This window comes from Chiloscyllium punctatum, chromosome 42, assembly GCF_047496795.1.
Source record: "Chiloscyllium punctatum isolate Juve2018m chromosome 42, sChiPun1.3, whole genome shotgun sequence".
Classification (NCBI taxonomy): domain Eukaryota; kingdom Metazoa; phylum Chordata; class Chondrichthyes; order Orectolobiformes; family Hemiscylliidae; genus Chiloscyllium; species Chiloscyllium punctatum.
Window position 1 is genome coordinate 9,835,656 of NC_092780.1, and position 26,296 is coordinate 9,861,951.

General features: G+C 44.7%; 1 protein-coding gene across 4 annotated transcripts in view; it reads right to left on the minus strand.

The window, feature by feature from the left end:
* The window catches only part of LOC140465713 (voltage-dependent L-type calcium channel subunit beta-1-like), a 273,486-nt gene that overhangs the window by 8,567 nt on the left and 238,623 nt on the right, over positions 1 to 26,296 (minus strand). For all 4 annotated transcript variants that reach the window (XM_072561367.1, XM_072561366.1, XM_072561365.1 and 1 more), the window contains exons 11-13: positions 15,978 to 16,129; positions 6,843 to 6,938; positions 3,119 to 3,304 (exon numbers count right to left, since the gene is read on the minus strand). In XM_072561367.1, coding sequence (XP_072417468.1) covers positions 3,119 to 3,304; positions 6,843 to 6,938; positions 15,978 to 16,129 — 434 coding nt within the window. The remainder of the gene's footprint in view (positions 1 to 3,118; positions 3,305 to 6,842; positions 6,939 to 15,977; positions 16,130 to 26,296) is intronic.

A 26,296-nucleotide genomic window follows, 5' to 3' on the forward strand; every position in this document is an offset into this window, starting at 1 on the left:
TTAAAACAGAGGAATTTGGGTCAAAGACTGGCAAACGGTATGATTGTGGATTCCTTGCTGCAATTTGAAATTGATGGAATGGTGAATCCATTGGTTGGGTTCTGAAAGAAACAGCTGTTTCCTGTTTCCCTCCGGTGTCCAGCTCATCACTTTCCCAAGGAAATGCCTGGAGAAATGCAAGGTACAGATTCTCTGCAACAAATCAATGACTTGCTGAACCCAGTGCAAAAATGATAAGTTTAAACGGGCCAAACCAAAAATTATGTACTGGCTCACAAGCATAAAACAGCGTACCAGCATAGACACACAGGATATCTTGTGTCTCAGTAACTGTAAGTGTTAGCCTCACTGCCAATCTCACCGTGCTCTCGATGTTTAGCAATTGCCACCTTGAAAATGCTAATGAGGTGTCCAACCTTTGTAAAAGGGACCCGTTGAAACTTTCAAGTAATGTGGACTTAAAAATGTTGCTTTTCTTTGAAAAGAACAACTACCTCTGGAGCTGAGGAAGAGAGAGAGGAGTTACACCTGCCTCCTCCTCCCTTCACTTCTCACAGTCTGCATCAACCCCTACTGCCCTCCACTGCCTGCTATACACCTTCCCCATCGAAACCAGAGGCCCACTGTTGGTTGTTAGGCAACCCAAAATCAACTTCTCCATCAGAGCGACCTGCAGAAGCAGGAGGCAGTTCACTCCTGTTATTCAGGTGAGGTCCCTGAACCAATATTTACTCAGGTTGAAATTGCTTGTGTGATCTAGTCTCAACATCAGGTGTAGACTCAATGTATTCCCCTTCTCTCAGGAAAGCAGCAATTCCTGGCAAAAGTGTTTTTATCTTCTCATCGAATTAGCCTGCAGGTTTTTTCCTCCCTTCATGCAAATCCCAGTAAAATTGTTCTAACTTCAAGTCTTTACAGGCAGTAGCATCTAACCTGCATTCCATGTGGAGAAGCTATTTCTCAAAGGTGTCATCCCTGCACCTTCTATAAGCTCTTGTTCAGCTGGGTGAGCAGCTGCAGCTAACCCAGACAGGACGGCACAACTCCCCTTCAGCTCTTCCTGGTCACCTCCTGCTGACTGACTCAGCACAGGCCATCTACTCTCAGCCACAGCTCATTCACAACCCTGGGAGAAAGTGGTGGGTCAACGATCGCAGGAGAAACTGCTGACACTGAAGATTTCTCAGAACTAATATCACGCACAGCAAAGTTACAGCAGTGTTGACTAAACCAAGAATAAACAGGCAAAGACTAGCTGGTTGCAAAACAAAAAGGATTTGACTATGTACGGATTCAACCAAAATATTGAACCTTCAGATGCGTTTTGTTTCTTTTATTTCCTGAGGGCACTGACTCACTCTGAGGAGGGTCTATAGTTAGACTCACATAACTCCCCAGCGAGTCCAGCGCTCACCTTGGCTTAGTCATCACTCAGGAAATTGCCCCTCCCTGTTCTACCTGTAAGTTGTTTTTTTGTTTGATGACTCATTATATCTGATATTGGGCTGTAAGCTTCATCTTGGAAATACAAGAGCACCAAATGCCTGGAACGCTATTCTGAATTGTCATCATGAATTTTTGTTAAGTTGCATACACATTAAGTTGGCATGCATAATACTCAAAATACTCTTCAAATATAGAGTGTGCCATGGTGAAGGAGTGGTTAAACAACGCAAAAGCGTTTGAACCTCATAAATGTTAAAGCACAGTACGTCAAAGGAACAGGAGGCTGTTTTTTTTTATTGTGGCCTATCTCTCAACATCTAAAATCTTACTCCAAATGCTCTGTAATCATTGCAATCCCTGTTACTTTGCTGCAAGGGGTTTTATACTCTAAAGTTAGGATACTGAAGTTAAATATTTAGGTTTATTCCAGTCTCAGTCCATTGGGTTAAGAATGCCACTGAAAACATCATCGGTATACACTGCACAGACAAAATTCTAGCGCTCACAGAGCAAACCCAGAACTCAAATGCACAGATACAAGGCATTGCATGGGAAAAAATACATGTCATTTAATTTCTAGAATTCAAACAATTCTCAGAAAGTAAAATCTACATCCTCCATTTACACTAATCCCCCACAGTACAGCAGATGATACAGAAATCTGTAAGGGTCAACTATAAGAAATTACTCTGAATAATACAAAATTCCTGCGCCATCACAATCCCTCTAACATTCATTTCTGTTGCAGTTATCAGTCAGAGGTCAATCGGCTGAGCTCCCAAACTGGCTGTTGCCATGTTCAATGCTTGGGTGGGAGTTGTCTGCGACCTACAAATCAACACTGTTTGCATTTAGGAAGTAATCAGCAGGTCCAGACATTAGCCAGGTTTGTCTGGAATCTCTTTGAGGCTTACATGACCTCTCTGTGGTAGCAACGTGACTTCTGAGTTACACTGCAATTTTAGCAAAACTGAAGTTGAAGTACACATCTATTTTTTAATGTTTTGAACAGCTCTAACATGATTTCACGACGGTGAGGCCCGAGGCAGTTGCTGCTCAGTTTTATGTCGGCTCAGTTTGGTGTGGCCAAGTATAAATCAGGGTTTGCTCACTCTGTACGTCACATGGACATCTTTTTTCCCTCAAACACAACTCTCAGCTGTGCGGTCTGTGCAGTCCAGCTCTAACTACTAGTCGGGAATGTGCCTGAAGTAGAAATGCTGGCTCATTAATTGCATGCTGCTCACAAGACACAAATGGAACAACAGAAAAGGAAGCACAAACAATGCGCCATTGACAAATGGGATTGCCTGTCACTGAAGAAAAGCAAGTGTCCCTTTCTTAATTGGCACCACTTTCTTTTCTCAAGTGTCAAACCTTTCCTGACCAAAAGGAAAAATGCATGGTTAGCGAACATCAACATGCAACTACATTCTAGTAAAAAGGGTCACAAACTGAGACAGGAGTTGGGAAGACTTGTTTAAAGTAACACCACCACTGTGCTCTCTCTCTCTCTCTCTTTCTCTCTCTCGCTCTCTCTCTCTCCTTTCTGTACAGTTCACGGCTAGACTGTATCTTCTGCTTCCGTCTGCTGTTTTGTGGCTTCTTTGTTTTCATCATCACTTGGGCCCCAGAAGTCAAGGTTACGTCTGAGAGAAGTGAGGACTTGTACCTGTAAGTTGGACACTGGTGCTGGACTGGCAGCTAGGGCAGCCGTTGCCATGGTGCGGTTCAAAAGAGGATTGGGGGGGTTGCAGCTGGCTGGGTGGGTGGCCTTCCAATAGGCTTCGAGGTACTCAGCGAGATGCTCACACGCATCTTCCAATTGATTCTCGTCCAAAATGATGTCAAACAGTTCCTGTGATGGAAGAAAATGTTAGCACACGTTCAGAAGACTAGGTTTCTCCTTTATTTCCTGACCTTCCACTCGCTCCGTGTTCATCAGAGTCAACGGCTTTAATATCAGGCAACCAGCATATCAGCCCATGTAACACGTGAGCAGTAGATTCAACGGTCTTTTAACACTGCCTTTCAAACCCACAACATCTACCATCTATAGGGTCAAGGGAACACATCTACAAGTTCTTCAAGCCAAATCATCCTGATAAGGAACTAAATCACCATTCCTTCAGAGTCATTGGGTCAAAAGCCTAGAACCTCATTGCTAACAGCATGATGGGGTGTGCCCACACCCCATGGACTACAGAGGTACACTACAACCTGAGCAAGGACAATGTGTTTTATTTATTCATGAGAATGAGGGCATCATTGGCTAGGTCAGCATATATTGCCCATCCTTAGTTGGTCAAAGGGCAGCTGAGAGTTCAGTCACCTGTAGGATGACAGTTTCCTTCCATGAAGAACATTAGTGAACTAGGTGGGTTTTTCCAAAAATGGATTCACGGTCATCATTTTTCCTGTTGAATTCAAATTCCACCAACTGTCATGATGGGATTCAAACCCCAGGTTTCCGGAACATTCCCTGGTTCTCTGTATTAATAGATCTAGCGATAATACCACTCGACCATCGCCTCCCCCAGGAGAGGGATGGGCAATAAATGTTGGTCTTGCTAGCAATGCCCACATCCTGTGATTTTTAAAAAAAATACAATTGGTTCTGCTATAACACGGTAGTTCCATTCTTGTGCAGTCCCATGTTATAAGAAAATCCTGTAATAGCGGCACCATTTAAACTAATGGGACCAGAATCGCATTATAACCGATGCACGTTTAAAAAGTTGGTGCTTTAGAAACACTGTCTCCAATTTGTCAATCATGTTATAGCAAATTCACAGTAACAAAATGCACGTTATAGCAGAACAACCTGTACGATATATACTTTCTCTCTGGAGCGATAAATGCAGTTTTCATCAGAAGTTAGGAACTCTGCAGTGAATAACTCACCTCTTGTCTCCCTGAAGCCTATACACCATTTACAAGGTGCCATGTCCTGAGTGTGTTAGAATCCGCATCACTTGCTTGGATGGGTGCAGCTCCAAAATAACTCAACGTTGACACCATCCAAGACCAAGCAACCTGTTTTTTGGTACCACAGCTACAAACATTCACTCCCACCATAACTTACACTTCAGAAATTCACAATGGCTTGAGACAGCATCTTCCAAATCCAGAATCACTTCCATTTTGAAGAATAAAAGCAGAGAAGGGCCAATCCCTCAGCAGATATTGGGGAATACCATTACTTACAGACCCCACTCCAAACCACTTTGCATCTTGATTTGGAAATATATCGCCATTCCTTCATGGTCCCCAACTTAAAACTCTGGAACTCCTTCCCTAACAGCGGTGTGTGTCAGTTCCACACAGACAGTAGCAGTTCTAGATGGTGGCTCATTATCACATTCTCAACGGGTATATATGGACAGATCATACCAACAATACCCATCCAGCAAGTGAAATATAAAATAAAGTAGTGGTGAAGTTTCAAAAATCCTTAAATTGGCAAATTCAGTCGTTGCCATGGACATCATTAAGCTCATTACAGACTAGGGACAGGCCACATTTGCTCCTTAATCTGCTCTGAGTTAACTGGACTCTGTTGGTGAAACACTGGCCTTCAGCAACCCCCAGTCAAGGTAAGGAGAGAAGGAAAAGTCAGATACGGTCACAGCTTCCAAGAATGCTGCTCAGATGGAACAGCAAGTCTCAACCCTGTCCCAATCTCTGAACATGAATTATTTTTGCCCTCTGGTTTTAGGAGCAAGGTACTGGCATTGATAGATGATTGGCTGACTGGTTGAAGGCACCCAATGGGGATAAAGAGGGTGGCAGCCTGTGACTAGTGGATTTCCACAGGGGGGCCAGTGTTGGGACCCCAACTATTCACATTATACATTAACGATCTGGATGAAGGAACTGAGGGCACTGTTACTAAGTTTGCAGATAATACAAAGCTAGGTGAAAGGACAGGTAGTGTTAAGGACGCGGAGAGGCTGCAGAAGGACTCGGATAGCTTAGGCAAGTGGGCAAAGCATGAGCAAATGGAATATAAAAGTGAGAGGTTATGCACTTGGTCTGAAGAATAGAAGTGTAGACTATTTCCTAAATGGGGAGATGCTGCAGAAAGCTGCAGCACGTAAGGGACTTATAAATTAGCACCGCAGTATATATTGTAATGGAAGGAAAGCAGTTATTATTATACAGCATGGAAACAGACTCTTCGGTCCAACTCGTCCATGCCAACCAGATATCCTAACCTAATCTTGCCCCATTTGCCAGCACTTGGCCCATATCCCTCTAAACCCTTCCTATTCATATACCCAGCCAGATGCCTTTTAACTACTGTAATGGTACCAGCCCCCACCACTTCCTCTGTCAGCTCATTCCATACACACACCACCCTCTGTGTGAAAAGGTTACCCCTTAGGTCCCTTGGAAATCTTTCCCCTCTCATTTTAAAACTATACCCTCTAGTTTTGGATTCCCCCACCTCAGGTAAAAGACCTTAGCTAGTCACCATATCCATGCCCCTCGTGATTTTATAAACCTCTATGAGGTCACCGCTTAGCCTCCAACACTCCAGGGAAAATAGCACAAGCCTATTCAGTCTCTCCTTATAGTTCAAACACTCCATAGAGTCAAAGAGTCCATACAGTGTGGAAACAGGCCATTTGGCCCAACAAGTCCACACTGACCCTCTGAAGACCATCCCATCCAGGCCCAACCCCCTAGCCTATCCCTAAGACCCTGCATTTCCCATAGCTAATGCATCTAACCTACACATCCCTGGACCTCTGGGTAATCTCGCATGGCCAGTCCATGTAACCCACATATATTTGGACTTTGGACTCTAGTCCCGGAAACATCCTTGTAAATCTTTTCTGCACCCTTTCAAGTGTCACGACATCTTTCCTATAGCAGGGAGACCAGAATTGAATGCAGTATTCCAAAAGTGCCAATGTCCAATGTCCTGCAGAGCCGCAGCATGGCATCGCAATTCCTGTATTCAGTGCATGGACCAATAAAGGCAAGTGTACCAAACGCCTCGGTAATCAAATCGGCAAAAGATGCTTCACTGACTTCGAGGAACTGAATGAAGATTGGAGCCCTTTCACTGTGGCTCAGTCTACTCCAGAACACTGCACAAATCGCTCATTTAATAAACGGAGCAAGCGAGAAGCTTTGCTACGTTTTATTTTCTCGAGCCTTGTTGAGGATTTCTCAGCAACACTGAACATATCTCCTCCTCACAGTACCCCTCTGTTTCGAGCTTTGCGCTCTCAGACCAGGTCAGTCCCAGTTTACCAGATGCCTCATGAACAGACAGATAAAGAAGGTGCTGGAGGAGTGAGGCCTGATGAAGACATAACCCTGCTTAATATGTGCGTCCCTCTGTTCAGGGAAACCCCCTCTACCCCTGAGCAGGAGATACTGACCGGGGGACACTGGGCCAGTTTGTCTGATGCCACCATCTGTACATTCAGGTGTTTGGCTTGGGACTTCCCTCGTGACTTTATCAGACGTTGTAAAACCTATAATCAAAAATTAATCACAACAATTAATGTCATTTCACATCTTGGTGCACATTACATTTTATCTGTATCATTATTGTACAACTGCTTCTCACTGCTATACATTTGGATAGCAGTAATCTCCAGCTCATTATGATGGCTGTAGATGTAGGGGTATGGGTGGGTTACGCTTCGGCGGGGCGGTGTGGACTTGTTGGGCCGAAGGGCCTGTTTCCACACTGTAAGTAATCTAATCTAATCTAATGGCTTCTTGGTATGACCCAGATACATCACAACCCCTCAATGTTACTAGATTAGATTAGATTACATTACAGTGTAATTAGATTACATTACATTACCCCTTTTACCTAACACTACGGGCAATTCAGCATGGCCAATTCACCTGACCTGCACATCTTTGGACTGTGGGAGGAAACCGGAGCACCCGGAGGAAACCCACGCAGACACGGGGAGAACGTGCAAACTCCACACAGTCAGTCACCTGAGTCGGGAATTGAACCTGGGTCTCTGGCGCTGTGAGGTAACAGTGCTAACCACTGTGCCACCGTGCCGGCCACACCGTACTCTTTCCAACACACTTGTAATCTCTCACTGAGGTACATAGAGACAGTGAAGATAGGAGCAGGAGTAGGCCATTGGATTCCTTGAGCTTCTCCACTATTCATTAGGATCATATCTGATCATCAAGCTCAATATTCTCATCTTGTCCTCCTCCAATGTCCCTTGATCCCTTGAGCCACAAGAGCTACATCTACCTCCTTCTTGAAAATACAATGTTCTGACCTCAAACACTTTCTGTGGTAGTGAATTCCGCAGGCTCACCCATCTCTGGGTGAAGACATTTCCCCTCATAACATTCCTACACTGTCGAAGCAGACCATTTGGCCCATCAAGTCCACACTGATCCTCCAAAGAGCATCCCACTCACTTCCCCCACCTTGAAGCTGCATTCCCTGTGGCTAATCTACTGAGCCTGCACATCCATGGACACAATGGGTAACTTAGCCTGGCCAGGCCACCTAACCTGCACATCACTGGACTGTGGGAAGAAACCGGAGTATCTGGAGGAAACCCACGCAGACATGGGGAGAACGGGTAAACTCTGCACAGACAGTTGCCCGATGATGGAATTGAACCCAGATCCCTGGTGCTGTGAGGCAGCAGTGCTAACCACTGAGCCACTCCCAACTCATTTCAGTCCCAAAAGGTTTACCCCTTTTCCTTAAAATAACACCCTGGTCCTGGACTCACCCATAATCAGGACCATCCTTCCTACAGTGAACCTGTTTAGTCCTGTTAAAATTTTATAGGTTTCTATGAATGCCCCTTCATTCTTCTCAACTCCAGTAAACACAATCGCAACCGACTCAATTCTTCTCATACATCAGTCCGGCCATCCCTAGAATCAATGGGGTAAACCTTCCTGCACTCCCTTGAGAGCAAGAACATCCTTCATCCAGTAAGGAGAGCAAAACTTCAGACAACACTCCAGGTGTGGCCTTACCTTTGCACTGTCTACTTACAGCAAGACAACCCTGCTTGAATCCTCTCACAATGAAAATCAATAAATACTGTGTACTGACTTCTCATTAATATAATCTGACATAAAGTAACCCCTCACGGTAATCCTTCAGTATAACTCTGCATTGGAAAACTCTGATACACCAGTAACACACTAACCTCATTGCAATATCTTCTCTGATACACAGTAAAGTCACTGAAATCGTGTAAACATTGCTAGACCTCTGAAGTTGAGCAATTCAACACAAGATATTACTGGACTATATTTCTAAAAATATCACACTGGACTAGAAATGTTAACTCTTGTTTCTCTCTCCCCAGATGGTGTTAAACCTGCTGAATTTGTCCAGTAATTTCTGTTTCAGAATTCTAGTAGCAGCAGTTTGTTTTAGCTTTTACTTTGGGTTTTGATGTCTGGGTTATTTAAATTTTCTACATTTAATATACAAAAATAAATAAAAGAATTGCAAATACTGGCGATCTGAAACAAAAAGAAAACAGAAATTGCTGGTGGAACTCAGCAGGGTTGGGAACATCTTTGGCAGGAAAGCAGAGTTAACAGTTCGAGTCCGGTGACTCTTCATCACAACACAAATGCTGCCAGACCTGCTGAGTTTTTGTTTTAGAACTAGTTACATTACCCTTACACGTTCCAAATAGCGTATTTGCAGAAAGTTACAAAAGAGACTGTGACTGGGTCAAAGCCGATGTCCCAGATATACCAACAGCAGATTTCGCAACTGAGTAAGCTTTTTCAGCAATTTCACGTTCAGACATTAGTGTTAGATCCTGGTGTAAACATGCTCGACCAAAGTATTAACAAAGATGAAGATATGTCTGAAGATAGCACCTTCTCTTCAATTCAACAACATTTTCAATTCATGAAATGCCTTTAGATTAACAACATTTCCCAAGGCTCTTTACAGGTGCACTATGAAGCAAAATCTGCCATTGAGCCATAACAGGTGACATAAGGGCAAATGGAAAAAGGGTTGGTTGCAAGGAATGTGTTAAAGAAAAGGACAGAGAGAGAGAGAGAGAGAGAGAGAGAAACAGAGGAAGAGAATTCCAGAGTTTAATGCCCAGCCACCAATGATGAAGGATTAAGATTGGAGAACAAAGGAACATTCGGCCCCTTGAGCCTGTCCCTGAATTATGGCTGACCTATGCCCTACCTCGAGATCTGCCTTTGGTCTAAAATCCCTTAATATCCTTCCTTGACAAAAATGTATCTATTTAAAGTTAACAACTGATCCTGCATCCACTGTCGTTTGTGGAAAAGAGTTCCAAACATCTACCACCCTTTGAAGGTAAAGGCTCTTCCTGATGTCTCTCCTGAACGGCCTGGCCCTAATTCTCAGACTATGTCCCCCAGGTTTAGAATCTCAGTCAGTGGAAATAGTTTATCTTTATTGGCCCTGCCTTTTCCTGTTAATATCTTGAAGACTTAAATCAGACCACCCCTTAACCTTCTAAGTCCTAGAGAAAATAGGCCTCATTTGTATAAACTCTGCTCAGGGGCAGCATGGTGGCTCAGTGGTTAGCACTGCTGCCGCACAGCACCAGGGTCCCAGGTTTGATTCCAGCCTCAGGCAACTGTCTGTGTGGAGTTTGCACATTCTCCCCGTGTCTGCGTGGGTTTCCTCCGGTTTCCTCCCACAGTCCAAATATGTGCAGGTCAGGTGAATTGGCCATGCTCAATTGCCCATAGTGTTAGGTGCATTAGGGAAATGGGTCTGGGTGGGTTACTCTTTGGAGGGTCGGTGTGGACTGGTTGGGCCGAAGGGCCTGTTTCCATACTGTCGGGAATCTAATCTAATCTGCTCATAACCTAACCCCTTCAAGTCCAGGCTTCATTCTTCTAAACCTACACTGTATTCCCTCCAAGACCAATCTATCCCTCCCAAGGTGTGGTAGCCCACATGTGCCATCCAAATGGGGCCTAACCAGAGGTTTGTATCACTGCAGCATAACATCTCTATCCTTATAGTGTAGTCCTCTCAATGTAGAGTTCAGCATTCCAGGAGCACAGAAACCTTAGAAGGCTGTGGAAAGACATTACATGATTTAACTAGGTAAAAACAAGGACTGCAGATGATGGAAACCAGATTCTGGATTAGAGTGGTGCTGGAAAAGCACAGCAGGTCAGGCAGCAACCGAGGAGCAGGAAAATCGACCTCTCGGGCAGAAGCCCTTCATCAAGAACAGAGGCAGAGAACCTGCAGGGTGGGGAGATAAATGAGAGGGGGGTGGGGGTGGGGGTGGGGGTGGGGAGAAAGTAGCATAGAGTACAATAGGTGAGTGGGGGTGGGGATGGAGGTGATAAGTCAGAGAGGAGGCGATAAGTCAGAGAGGTGGGGGGAGTTGCTGGTGGTGCAAGGCAATAGGGAACATGAAAATAGGGATGAACATTTTATCATTAAGCTGTTTCTTAGCCAGGAGCATTGTACATCAGTGAGCATAGGGATTATAAGTGAATAAGTCTTGTTGTGAGTCATAACCTCAAGTTTACGAAGGGTGGAATGTGAAAGGCTAGCCAGAAGTGTGTTCCCAATTGGGAACTAACAAATTCACAGGTAAGGAGTTCAACAGTAAATGGGCTACAGAAATGACAGAGTCAAGTGATGATATGGAGGTGGGATTGGCGATTGTAGGGATAGGATAGGGATATGGCGGGTAGGGATATAGCAAGGGGAGGTGATGGCCTCGTGGTATTATCGCTGCACTGTTAATCCAGAGACCCAGGGAATGTTCTAGAAACCTTGGTTTGAGCCACAGCAGATGGTGGAACTCGAATTCAGTTAAAACAAAATAACTGAAATTAAGAGTTCCCCTTTATTTGGTCTGATCTACATGTGACTCCAGACTCACCGCAATGTGGTTGACTCTTAACTGCCTTCTCGGAAAATAAATGCTGCTTAGCCAGTGACATCCTCATCCCATGAATGGGAAGAAAATAAAAGATTTGTGGCTGAAAGCTTCTCTCATGATTAAACATGATCCTGACATAAACAGTGGAGCCTGAAACTAGGATAGGAAGCAGCGGGACAATTGAAGATTGGATTGGGATGGAAGATTACAGTACCTGAGGGGGAAAAGTAGTCAAAGGACAATCTAACAGAGCAGTCTGACATTCTGGAAATTGCTTTCCAGAAGGCATTTGATAAGATGCCACATCGAAGGCCATTGTGGAAAATTAAAGCTCTTTGTGTGTGGGTAACATATTGGCATGGATTGAAGATTGACAGGCCAACAGGAAGCAGACAGTAGAAATAAATGGCTCTTTTTTTAGGGTGGCAGGATGTCACAAATGGCGTGCCACAGGGGGTGGTGCTGGGGCCTCAACTCTTTACAATGTGTATCAATGATTTGGGTGAAGTGATTGAGGTAGCCATACTTGCTGATGACACAAAGATAGATGGGAAGGTCATATAGTCAGAGCACAGAAACAGTCCCTTCGGTCCAACTAGTTCATGCTGACCATCTTCCCAAACGACACTAGTCCCACCTGCCTGCATTTGGCCCATATCTCTTCAAACATTTCCTATTCATGGACTTATCCAATTACCTTTTAAATGTTATAACTGTACCCACAGCTACCACTTCCTCTGACAGTTCATTCCACACACAAACCATCCTCTGTGTAAAAAGGTTCCCTCTCACCTTAAAAATATGCCCCCTAGTCTTGAACTCCTCTACCTTAAGGATAAAATGGTTAACCTAACAAACCTAGATTTTTGTTCAATATATCATTTCAGTTTCAATGACACTGTAATCTTTTGCTATAAATTCTGGGTCTCATGGTCCTGCTCCACAGCTACCTGAGAAAGGAGCAGTGCTGTGAAAGCTAGAGCTTCCAAATAAACCTGTTGGACTATAACCTGGTGTTGTGTGATTTTTTTTAACTTTGTCCACTCCAGTCCAACACCGGCACCTCCACATTAGGGAAAAGACTTATGCTCTTCACCTGATCTGTGTCCTTCATGATTTCATAGACCTCTATAATGTCGCCTGTCAACCTCCTTACACTTCAATGCCCCAGCCAATCCAACCTCTCCTTATAATTCTCCTTACCCTCCATTCCCAGCAACACCCTGGGAAACCTTTTCTGAACCCTCTCCAGTTAAATAATATCTTTCTCTGTCTCTGTTACTTGAGAGCTTTCTCTTGAGCCTACGTTTGGCTTGGCTTTACATTGCCTGTCCTAATGTCTAACGTCAGTCTCTATTTGACAATTCAAGCATGAAGCAGCTTGTTCTTTATCACTTATAGCATCGGCAGTTTTGAGCGTGAAATATTGTTGTCAGATTTTAACAAGGCATAAATCCATTGTTTACTTGCAAGTATTATGAGGTAAGTTCATAGCTGTAAACATTTATTTAAAAAAGGCAAATACCATGTTATTTCACCGATGTCTCCCAAAACTGAGCAATTCTGATGTCTGATACTCAAACAGAATATTATTTTCCAGCTTAAAGCTTCATAAGTGCAATATAGTTAAACCACACTGAAGAAGTGCAAAGCCTCTCTGAAGGTAAAGTAGTTGTCATTTATAGACATGATTTCGATGTGCCAGTTTTGGACTGGGGTGTACCAGGTTAAAAATCACACAACACCAGGTTATAGGACAAAAGGGTAACTAGGGATTGAATAGGACCCCTCAAAGATCAGCAAGGCGGCCTTTCTGGAGCCACAGAAAATGGGGGAGATACTATATGAATATTTTGCATCAGTATTTACTGTGGAAAAGGATACGGAAGATATAGACTGTAGGGAAATAGATGGTGACATCTTGCAAAATGTCCAGATTACAGAGGAGGAAGTGCTGGGTGTCTTGAAACAGTTAAAGGTGGATAAATCCCCAGGACCTGATCAGGTGTACCTGAGAACGCTGTGGGAAGCTAGAGAAGTGATTGCTGGGCCTCTTGCTGAGATATTTGTATCATTGATCGTCACAGGTAAGATGCCGGAAGACTGGAGGTTGGCAAATGTGGTGCCACTGTTTAAGAAGGGTGGTAAGGACAAGCCAGGGAACTATAGACCAGTGAGCCTGACCTCGGTGGTGGGCAAGTTGTTGGAGGGAATCCTGAGGGACAGGACGGACATGTATTTGGAAAGGCAAGGACTGATTCAGGATAGTCAACATGGCTTTTTGCATGGGAAAACATGTCTCACAAACTTGATTGAGTTTTTTGAAGTAACAAAGAAGATTGATGAGGGCAGAGCAGTAGATATGATCTGTATGGACTTCAGTAAGGCGTTCGACAAGGTTCCCCATGGGAGACTGATTAGCAAGGTTAGATCTCATGGAATACAGGGAGAACTAGCCATTTGGATACAGAACTGGCTCAAAGGTAGAAGACAGAGGGTGGTGGTGGAGAGTTGTTTTTCAGACTGGAGGCTGTGACCAGTGGAGTGCCACAAGGATCGGTGCTGGGTCCTCTACTTTTTGTCATTTACATAAATGATTTGGACGTGAGCATAAGAGGTACAGTTAGTAAGTTTGCAGATGACACCAAAATTGGAGGTGTAGTGGACAGCGAAGAGGGTTACCTCAGATTACAACAGGATCTGGACCAGATGGGCCAATGGGCTGAGAAGTGGCAGATGGAGTTTAATTCAGATAAATGCGAGGTGCTGCATTTTGGGAAATGGTAAGGTCCTAGGGAGTGTTGCTGAACAAAGAGACCTTGGAGTGCAGGTTCATAGCTCGTTGAAAGTGGAGTCGCAGTAGATAGGATAGTGAAGAAGGCGTTTGGTATGCTTTCCTTTATTGGTCAGAATATTGACTACAGGAGTTGGGAGGTCATGTTGTGGCTGTACAGGACATTGGTTAGGCCACTGTTGGAATACTGCGTGCAATTCTGGTCTCCTTCCTATTGGAAAGATGTTGTGAAACTTGACAAGGTTCAGAAAAGATTTACAAGGATGTTGCCAGGGTTGGAGGATCTGAGCTACAGGGAGTGGCTGAACAGGCTGGGACTGTTTTCCCTGGAGCATCAGAGGCTGATGGGTGACCTTATAGAGGTTTACAAAATTACAAGGGGCATGGATAGAATAAATAGACAAAGTCTTTTCCCTGGGGTCGGGGAGTCCAGAGCTAGAGGGCATAGGTTTAGGGTGAGAGGGGAAAGATATAAAAGAGACCTAAGGGGCAACCCTTTCATGCAGAGGGTGGTACATGTATGGAACAAGCTGCCAGAGTATGTGGTGGAGGCTGGTACAATTGCAACATTTAAGTGGCGTTTGGATGGGTATATGGATAGGAAGGGTTTGGAGGGATATGGGCCGGGTGCTGGCAGGTGGGACTAGATTGGTTGGGATATCTGGTCGGCATGGACAGGTTGAACTGAAGGGTCTGTTTCCATGCTGTACATCTCTATGACTCTAATACCAATTATAGTCCAACAGGTTTATTTGGAAACACTAGCTTTCAGAGCGCTACTGATAAATCAGCTGATGAAGGAGCAGCACTCCAAAAGCCACGGCTTCCAAATAAACCTGTTGGACTACAACCTAGTGTTGTGTGATTTTTAACGTCATTAATAGACGTTGTTTCTGACAAACGAGATAGCTACTCTTGCTCCACCTGCTGGTTTTAAACACCCTGCTTTGCTTTGTGAAAACAACATGAGGAATCTACAGACAGATACAGATGGGTTTGAATGGGCAAAGGCCTAGCAAATGGAGTACAATGTGGGCAAGTGAGAAATCTTGGCCACAAAGAATAAAGAAGAAGCATATTTTCTAAAATAGTAAGAGGTTACCAAGCTTTGAGAAGCAGCAAAATCTAACCTAGTGCATGAATCACATAAAAGTACAACAAATAATCAGGAAAATTAACAGGATGTGATGGTTTATTGCGAGGGGAATTGAATGCAGGAGTAGGGAGGCTATTCTACAATAAGGTATTCCTGAGACTGCACCTGGAGTACTGTGTACAGCGCTGGGCACTGCACTTATGGAAGGAGGTTAATGAGCTGAAAGCAGTTCAGAGAAAATTTAAAATGAGCAGATTGCCTTTGAGGAAAGGCCACACAGACTGGGCCTGTATCCTCTGGAGTAGAGAATGAGAGGTGACTTAACTGAAACTCAAAAACCTGAGGGGATTTGACCAGGTCGGGGTCAAAAAGATGTTTCCCCTCGTGGGGAAATCTAGGAGTAGGGGTCATAGTTTAAAAATACAGGGTGCCCATTAAGGCAGATGAGGGGATATCTTTTCTCTCCGAAGGCTGAGTGTCTTTTGGAATTCCCTTCCCCAAAAGGCAGTGGATGCAGAATCTTTAAATACTTTTGAGGTTGAAGTTGATCTTTGTTGATGACCAAAGGGACCGAAAGATTATTGTGATACGAAGGGTTGTAGAGTGGAGGTTAAAATCAGATCAGCACCAACCTAACTGATTGGCAGAACAGGCTCGAAGGTCCGAATGGCCTACTCTTGTCCCTTATTTGTCTGTTGGAAAGAAATTAAAGGCAATTATAGGCATTGAACTTGAACACACTTCTGAAGTTTCTTACCTTGGGTGAAGCGATCTTTATGTAGACTATAATTGGGGCCAGAGAGGTCTTGGCAAGTTGAGCAGGATGATTAATGGTATCTGCATCAAGAGCCACCAACTGTAATGTCCTAGCCAGTTCAAAAATACGTTCAATCTCACTCTGTACTTCAGCTACAGGGAAAGAGTCAAAATTAAGGCACTTTTACTAACATACAATAAAAGCAGCAAACGCAGTTCCAATCCTGCAGTCCCCTTTGAGAAAGATTTGCATCCCTCCATGCTCACATTGGTTCTGCCTCCTCTTTAAGAAGTAAAATGCACATTCTATTCATGACAGAGCCAATAGTGCTAGCTTTCTGTCATAGTCTGGAAGATATGGAGGCCTTTCCTCTGGGTTCAATGCAAAACCATTAGCCAAAATGGCGATCTCTAAAAGGAATCAGATCCTCTCTGCTTACAGGACAAAATGGATTCAGTGGCTTTGTTTCTTACTTAATTCTACATCTCAGATTATGGACTTGACCATCACACAATGTTTGTCAAATGGCAATAATGATGGAATCCCAATCTCCCTCCCATTCCCGTCGGAAGGTGCTGACGTTTTGATGAGGGACAGCTCTAAACACACAAGGTGCCTACAGCATCCAGTTCACACAAGGATCTTCAAGTATGTGCTTGACAGCAAATGTCAACATTGTGTGACCTGTTCCTGCCAAATTCGATTCTTGTACTTACCCAGCATGCTAATCAGGATGAACAAACTGAATGAGTTTCCCTTCTCAGTACAGTGCATCCTGACAGCAAAAGATTTGCTTGTGTCATGGATAGTATTAGCTAACTGGACACAGACTGAAGATAAAAGCATCTGCTCTTGATAGTGGGGTAAGTCTCTTGAGTCCATGAGATTTCATTAACTCTTCCTTTCTCAGGCCTCACTTGGGCTGTCTCAGTATAAAGCTGTCAGTTTTCTTTTTCTAGTCCTGTTTCCTTGCACCCCTCAGGGCAGTGACTCATTCTGGGTTGCTGTTTAATGTTTGCCCTCCAGAACTTTGTTCAAATGTCCGTTCTGCCTAAGCACTGACACCAAGTGTTGGCAAGTTACTGAACTGCGAGACTATCAGAGCCAAGTTCTGGCTTGGGGCTTGATTCGGGTGCTTCCCTTGCAGAGAGAACGCAGACCAGCTATTCATCCAGATGTGGAAAACACCAGAATGTACTGAAGCTTATATGAGTCTTGTGGTGCTGTGGGCAACGCCCCTGCCTCAAAACACTGAACCCCCTCCACAGGGGATCTTTGATTGAGGAAGAAGCATTCACAACACGGCCAACGCAGGTCAAATGCCATTCTGCATATTGTCCAACAGCTGCCAGTGGTAAGACTGAGGGAGATTCCTGGTCAACTAGGAGAAAGTGAGGATGCTGGAGATCAGAATCGAGAGTTTGGTGCTGGAAAAGCACAGCAGGCCAGGCAGCAGCCGAGGAGCAGGAGAATTGAGACATTTCAGGCATAAGCCCTTCATCAGACACTTTCCTGATGAAGGGCTTATGCCTGAAACATAAGTTTTCCTGCTCCTCGGATGCTGCCTGACCTGCTGTGCTTTTCCAGCACCACACTCTCGACACGAGATTCCTGGTCAACTATTGCAATGAAAAGGAAGTTGGAGTCTCTAGTGTCACGATGCAGATTTCCAAACTACCACATGTATGTAAAAGGTTTGTGTTGTCACAATAAAGTGTACCTGAGTGAACTGTAATACACCATCACTGCATACTTTCCAGTCAAAATCACTGCTGAGGAAGACAATCTTCTTTTCCCAGGGCTGTCAGTCAAGAATTAGAGGCTCTGGGTCAAGTGCTGAGAAACGGAATGAGAATAGACAGTCCTTGGTTTTGACCAGCACAGAGTTGATGGGCCGAAGGACCCCTTCCTGTGCTGTAGACCTCTGCGACTCCCAGCTAATCTGACTGCAGTAATAATGAGGAGAACATGAGAACTACAGATGCTGGAGATCAGAAACGTCAATTCTCCTGCTCCTCGGATGCTGCCTGACCTGCTGTGCTTTTCCAGCACCACTCTCTCGACTGCAGTAAGAATGACTCTCGCCAATGAACATACAATTGTGTCGCTCACCAAAGTATCCCCTGAGCCACACTGCAAACCAACATGGCACCACAAAACAGGCATTCCAAACCAAATTTCTAAATTACGCTGTGCTAAGTTACACACAGGCACAAATTAAACATGGTCATACGTTCCCTGTAGTGCCTGTTCTCTGTGTTAGTTTGTCCCAATGCTCTGATGCAGTGCTCGCCCAGGGGTTTTAACATGGCCCACTGACTTTCAATGAGGGACACTGCAGATGGACGAATACTTCAAGCAGCTCTGGGCCTTAAGGTTTAGCTTTGGACAGAGTGCATACACAGCTGAGGTCTACGCTGGCTTGTTGACAGCTAACAGCAGGGCCTCTGGCAGAGTAACTAGGCTGGGAGGCTCCCCGTTGGCCTTCCTGACAGAGGTCAGTGGGTTCCTTTCCTGTGAAACCATGGCCAGTCTCCCCCAGGGCACGGCCTCAGTGACCCAATCTGCCCGAGCACAAAGCGATGAATTTCTGTGGCACCATCTGACCAGCGTAATCCACCGTCACGTCTGAACCTGTAAGGCAGCAAGCTCAGCTTCCACTCAGACGCTGGCTTTCTGCTCCAATGGGAGTTGCACCATTGGGTATCGGACATTGCATTAATGACTAGGTCAGTGTGTGAATGGAGCTGATCTCCTCTTCCACGCTGGTAAGGGCAGAATCTGAACTCTGTGTAAGGCCCTGTGCTATGTTGGTACTAGAGCCCTCCAGGCTCCTTAACAGCGAGGTTTCTTGATCAGTTCTCAATGCATTAAAGCACACCGAGTTTGTGCTGGATTAGCATTCCTTTGTCGACTGTCCCATTGAAGTCCTCATGAACCTGTATGTGGTCTCGCCCTCTGGCGAACTGATACTTGTGCTGTTCTTGCCCCCTGTGCTGGCTGCAGTATGCTCATAGCTAAATACCACGTACAGTCTGCCTCTGATCTGTCTTCTAACACCGGCACAGCATCAGATTCCAAGCTGGGCACTGAGTGAGCGAAATGACTGCATGGTGCTGTGCCTGCATCATATCTCTCGTGCTGCTGTTCCTCCACTGCTCACTCAGGCAGTAACTCGTGGGTATTTGGAAGAAAAAAAGGCACAAGGGGAAGGTAATGGTAAGGGGAGAGCAATGGAAGAGTTTTTACATTTAACTAATCCCCAGTTTGTAAATCAGAAGCGACTCTGGGATGTGGAAGTGGATGTGAGAGGGAGGAGTAGATATAAGGATAGATGCTTTCATTGGTTTCAGACTGATTGCTGGCCATGGTCTTGGCAGTAGGTGCCTCATTAATTGCCAACACCATCTGACCCATGGAGTTGGACATACAGGAATGCCCAACACCCTGCAATAGCGCATTCACCATGTCCGGCACAAGAGACTGCAGTATCTCAGTGGCTGCGTGCAGTCTGTGATTGTCATGGTTGAATAGCTGGCAGTGTCCACATACAGCAAAACCTGGAAATCATCCTGCCTTAGACCAAGGAGTATCATTTGTGATGTACAAGTGCCAGGCAATGATCATTGTCAACAAGACAGAAACCAACCTTTGCCTCTTGATATTTAGTGGCATTACCATCGCTGAATCCCTCACTATCAAAATCTTGGCGGTTATCATTGATCAGAAACTGAACTAGACCAGCTATATACAGTGACTACAAGAACAAGTCACGCTAGGAATCTTGCCGTGAGTAACTCAGAACCTTAGCCTACAATGCACAACTCAGGATAAGGATGGAATGTCTCTATTTGCCTGGACGAATGCAACTCCAACAAGATTCAAGAAGTTTGACACCACCCAGAGCAAAGCATCCTGGTTGATTGACATCTCCACCGCTTTGCCACTGAGACACAATGGCAATTAATGTGTCTCAGCTACAAGAAGCACCGCAGTAACTCACCAAGGTCATTCTGACAGTACGGTGAAAACCCTTGCCCAAGAGCATCAAATGCATGGCAATGCCTCCAACTTCAAGTTCCCCACCAAACCACGCCACCATCCTGACTTGGAAAGATATTGTTATTCCTACCCTGTCACTGAGTCAACTCCCTTCCTAACAGCACTGAGGGTGTTCCTACACCCTGTGGACTGCAGCATTTCAAGAAGGCAATTCAACATCATCTTCAATTAGGGAGGGCAATAAATGGTGGACTAGCCTGCAATGCCTACATCTCATAAACCAGTAAGAAGGATGAGTGTATGCAAGCTGTGAGATTTGCAGCAACAGTAGGTCTGAGCTGAACCATATGAACAGTAAATACAGGTTCTGATGGTTAATCACTGTTGAGAGGTGGAGGTGTTAGTAATTGACCACTGACTGAGGTTTATGGTGCAACTGGATTTGATAATGCATAGAATCCATAGTACATGGAAACAGGCCATTCGGCCCAACCCGACACTCCGAAGAGCATCCCACCCATCTCCATAACGCTTCATTTCTCACAGCCAATCCACCTAACCTGCACATCTTTGGACCATGGGAGGAAACCAGAGCACCCGGAGGAAGCTCCACCCAAGAGTGGAATTGAACACAGGTCCCTGGTGGGGTGACGCAGCAGTGCTAACCACTGAGCCGCCATGACAATCTCTATCTGCTGACAATGTCTATCTGTCTTGCAGCATTGTACCCAGTCAGTCAGAGCTGGATTCCTTACACTGCCTGTGAGGTCTATCTGCTCCCACTGCCCTTTGAGGTACGCTTAGACAGTTGCTTGTCAATGCAGGACATCTCTCCACCTCCTCAATAACACCTCTGTCGCAGTGTTCAATAAACTTTCAAACACAAGCTGTCCTATGTTGTGCCGTTTGCCAGGACAAATCTATTTCCTATGTGACTGCATGCAGCTATATCCAATCACAGTGCACCCCCAGTAAAAGGGATGTAAGCCACTGTTAACCTGCTCTGGATAATTTGGAGTGGTAAGACACTAAGATTTTGCACTTGCTGCTTACATGTGGAGCATTTCAATCACCAAGCATGTTTAAGGTGGGGGGGGAAATGCAATCAAATTTAGATTTTCCTTGACTTTTTCATCATCTATTTACCCAGGGGACTGTGTCAAACCATATGCCTTTATTTCAAACAAGCTCGGTCTTCAGTCGATAACATCATTAACACCTGGCATGTCGGATCTCCCCAATGCAAATAGTGACATGTAAAATAGACAGCTTCTGAAATAACAGGATGTTAGAAAAACCAACAGAGAAAATTCAGTAAAAGCAGGTTTATAAAATCTCTCTATATTAAATGAATATACAGTACCTGTTTTGATTTCTGAAAATTAAACATTTTCATTTCTGTAACTAGACAATTCACGATCTCTGCGTTCACTTTAGATTGTTTATACATTATAGAACATCCTTTTGCATGCTCAAATCCATGGCATTTTCTGCATCTTGTTTTCTGCATGCCTGATATGAACACATTTCCTGCATGCCTGGTGACAATGCATATTCTGCATACCTCATGGTAACGCATGCCCTGCAAGTTTTTAACGCATGTCTGTTGGTAATGCGTTCCTTGTATGCTAGAAAGTAATGCATTTTCTTCATGCAAAGTAGTAACGCATTCACCCCGTATGGGTCAAAAAGTTGGAGGTATTCTTTGTGGTAAGACAGCAGTATCTGCATGCTGGATGTGAAGTCGCTGTATGCATGCTGGATGGTAAGGTGTTAACTGCTGGCTAACAGCACACTGTGGTGTAGTGCTGCATGCTAATGGACAATACGTGGAACAGGCTGCACAGCAGCGCACTCAGGTGCTGCAGCGGGCAGGTTACACTGGCAAGGGAGCCACATGCATCTGTGAGAAAGGGAGAAAACTTGAGACAAACAATGCAGAAAGGTGACTGAGGACAGTCTAAATTTCAAACATTGAAATTACGGCTAAATTTATTCTAATCACTGAAATGCTGGGTTCAGAGGAAGAGTTGATGGTATATCCATCATTCACTCTTGTTAAGAAAAGCTCCGTGAGCACCTCGGTGCTGGGTCTTACTTATTCTATTTAAATTTTCAAGTTACCAGAACAACAGTTGAGGCTCAAGTTTCTTTATTCTTAGAAGAAACGTATCACTAATGATCAATGACTGATTATCACCTGTAATTTTCCTCCCTACTTTTCATTCCTGCTCTCCCTAATGCATTTGGTCATGTTGGATGAGCTTTTCCCATGTGGGGAAGATGACGGTTTGTGGGAATGTCTCTGGACTAAGCAATTAAGAGGTCGAGAGTGTGGTGCTGGAAAAGCACAGCAGGTCAAGCAGCATCTGAGGAGCAGGAGAGTTGACATTTCGGGCAAAAGCCCTTCATCAGGAAACGAAGGGTTTTCCTGATGAAGGGCTTTTGCCCGAAATGTCGACTCTCCTGCTCCTCGGATGCCGCCAGACTTGCTGTGCTTTTCCAGCACCATACTCTTGACTCTAATCTCTAGCATCTGCAGGCCTCACTTTTTGCTGGTAATTAAGAAGCCCAGGCTAATGCCCAGGCCCATGGATTCAAATCTGGGATCGGCATCAATAATGGTGACCCCATGTAACAATTTGCAAATACCTGGCTGGTTCAACAGTGGTCCCTTCCTAGGAAAGGAAGCTCTTAGATAGTGCAATTCCAGACCCAGGGAAAGGTGGGTGAATCTTAAGTGCCGTCTGAAACAGGCAAGCAGGGCAGTTACGGAGAGGCAACACCCTTGACAGTGATACCCACATCACAATGCAGTTCCACAGATGCTTGTGGTCACATTTCACAGATGAGCTTAGTCTGTTAATTGTTGCTCAGCTTGCTGGCTCTGGAATGCAGCACAGCTAATCTGTTCTGCCCAGCAAGAATAATTGGATAGTGATTGCTGGTGAAAGGTTTGGCTGAACTTTCCTTTTCCTAACCCAGGGCTGCTGACAACAGCTACTTTCACATCAGTGAGATAACTTATCACGTATTAATTAGACCCTGGCCTTTGTGAAATGTAGACCTATGCATCAGCCCCATCCCTCCCTGCTTTGATTCATCTGCTCCCAGCCCTTTGCAAGAGCATCATGGGAAGAGAAGTCAGGGTTTTAATGTCTCATTGTGAAATCCAGCTACAGTTGGAAATAACAGAGAGATGACTAGTGAGTTTGGGACTCAGCAGTGTTGGCTGGGCTCAATTAATACTTCATTCGATGGAGATAAACAATGGCCACCCGTTGCTCACCTCAGTTACATACATTTTCGGATAAACTGTCAGACATTTTTATGGGACAAACCCTCACTCAAGATGTCAATTAATTGCATGATCTGTTAACACTGACTCTGTCTAAACTCAAAACCAATTCTGTCAATTTCTTACTTGCCATGTTTCAGGTTTGACTCGACTGTATCTGCAGAGCCAAATTATCTTCCAATGTCAATGGAAGTTTCATGTTATTGAGCAAGAGGGTCTCAGCACAGGTCTCTACAATCTGCTCCAAAAACAGATTTTTTTGAAATTGCTTTAATCATCCCACATCATCACTGACGTACAATCAGATGCGTGGGCCACGAACATGGATTTATTTTTTTCAAAGCAAATTGTGATATCACTGCAGTCAAATTTTAATTTTGTTACCTTTAATATATTCTCTCTTTAGTTCATGAATGTCAATACACTGTCCCGTGAAGAGCAGTTAAGTCAATGTAGGTCAATTTGTGACCTCCCAGAGTTCATGGGGCTTATAGAGAGTCATACAGCACAGAAACAGACCCTTCAGTCCAACTCGTCCATGCCAATCAGGAATCCTGAACTGAACTGGTCCCATTTGTCTGTTGCTGGCCCACATCCCTCTAAGTCTTTACTTTTCATGTACCTGTCCAAAAGCCTTTTAAATGTTGTAACTGTATCCACCTCTACCACTTCCTCTGGCAGCTCATTCTATACACACACCACCCACTGTGTGAAAATGTTGACCCTGGGGTCCCTTTTAAATCTTTCCATCTCACCTTAAACCTACGCTCTCTAATGCTGACTGCCCTAATCTGGGGAAAACACCTTGGCTTTTCACCCTATTCGTGTCCTTTGTGATTTTATAAACCTCTATAAGGTCACCCTTCAGCTTCCGACACTTCAGGGAAAGAGGTCCTAGCCCATTGGAGTGGCGCGGTGGCTCAGTGGTTAGCACTGCTGCCTCACAGTGCCAGGGCCCTGGGTTTGGTTCCTGCCTTGGGTGACTGTCTGTGTAGAGGTTGCACATTCTCTCTGAGTCTGCGTGGCTTTGCTCCGGTTTCCCCACACAATCCAAAAAAATGTGCAGGCCAGGTGAACCGGCCATGCTAAATCCCACATAGTGTCAGGTGCATTAGTCAGGGGTAAATGTAAGGGTTCCTCTTTGGAGGGTCGGTGCGGACTTGTTGGGCCGAAGGGCCTGTTTCCATACTGTAGGGAAATTAAGCGGCCCAGCCTCTCCTTATAACTCAAATCCTCCTGTCTCAGTGACACCTTGTAAATTTTTTCTGTACTCTTTCTAGTTTAACAAGATCCTTCCTATATCAGAGCAACCAGAATTGTACACAATATTCTAAAAGTGGCTTCACTTGTGTAGCTGCAATATGACGTCCTAACTCCTTTACTCCATTCTCTGACTAATGAAGGTGAGTGTGTCAAACACCTTCTTCACTGCCCTGTCTACCTGTGATGCCACTTTCAAAGGACTATGTACCTGCTATCTTAGGTCCCTCTGTTCAACAATACTCCCCAGGGCTCTACCATTAACTGTATAAGCCCTGCTCTGGTTTGTCATTTCAAAATGCCACACTTTGCATTTATTTAAATGAAACTCCACCAGCCTCTTCAGTGGAAGCAGTGTGTACTGTCTACAAGATTCACTGCAAGAACTCACCAAGGCTCCTCCGACAACTCCTTCCAAACCTGGGACCCGTACTGTCTAGAACAACAAGATCAGCAAATGTGTGGAAATGCCTCCCACTGCCATAATTTCCCTCCAAGCTACACGCTATCCTGACTTGGAGAGATATCACGGTTCCTTCATGGTTGCTCGGTCAATATCCTGGAATTCCTTCCCAACAGCACTGTGGGTGTTCCTATGCTAGGTGGACTGCCATGGTTCAAGAGGGCAGCTCACCATCACCTTCTACAGGGCAAATAGGGATGGGCAATAAATACTGGCCCTGTGCACACATTCTGTGAATGAATTAAACAAGAAGCATTAGTACGTTCTAAAATAATCAACTTGGGTCCCAGTTCAATTCCAGCCTCGGGCAACTGTCTGTGTGGAGTTTGCACGTTCTCCCCGTGTCTGCGTGGGTTTCCTCCGGGTGCTCCGGTTTCCTCCCACAGTCCAAACGATGTGCAGGTCAGGTGAATTGGCCACGCTAAATTGCCCGTAGTGTTAGGTGCATTAGTCAGAGGGAAATGGGTCTGGGTGGGTTACTCTTCGGAGGGTCGATGTGGACTGGTTGGGCCGGAGGGCATGTTTCCACCCTGTCGGGAATCTAATCTCATCTAAAATGAAACTCCTTGGACCAGCAGTGTTGCATTTTCCCAAACAACAAGCAAAAACTCAAAATCAAGAGGCTGGGCCCTGTAAGCTATCCACAGTGGTCTTGATGGGACAGATGGCATTTGCGGCTTCTGTTCCACGCTACGTTTCGGTGACACTAATGATTTCCCTCCAACTCGGGACATTGGGCTGAGTGTCTTTAATGCCTCACCTGGCATGGACATGACAAAATTCCCTGTCTGTCCTCGATATCCAAGGGATTTCCCAATTGGAAGCAAAATAAACCTGTAGAGGAGCTTATTCGGAACCACCTTTACTTCTGCCATTGTTTTTGCATTTACATGCCAAAGGATAAGTCAAATCAAGCCAGGTTCTCATTCAAATAGAGATTTGAGGAGAACAGCTGCAGCCTTCGGCAAAGTCAGGACTTGCTGCAAGGGATGACAAGCAACTTGAGGCAGACATACAGACACACAGACACTTACAGGTAAGACACAAGATAATGGAATGGGTTACATGTTATGGTAAGATATACATACCCAGTACATCTGAGGAGGAAGGAGAATAGTGATGGAGTGAGAGAACGAGAGAGAAAAATCCAAGACAGTCAGTTTATAATGTCCAAAGCACGCTACACAGCAGTACTTATTAAAATTTAGATTAGAATTTATCAGTAAATTTGAGCAGATTTGATGAAGATGCCCTGTTAATTATCACAATTGTTGCATTAATATTTTTTATCACCTT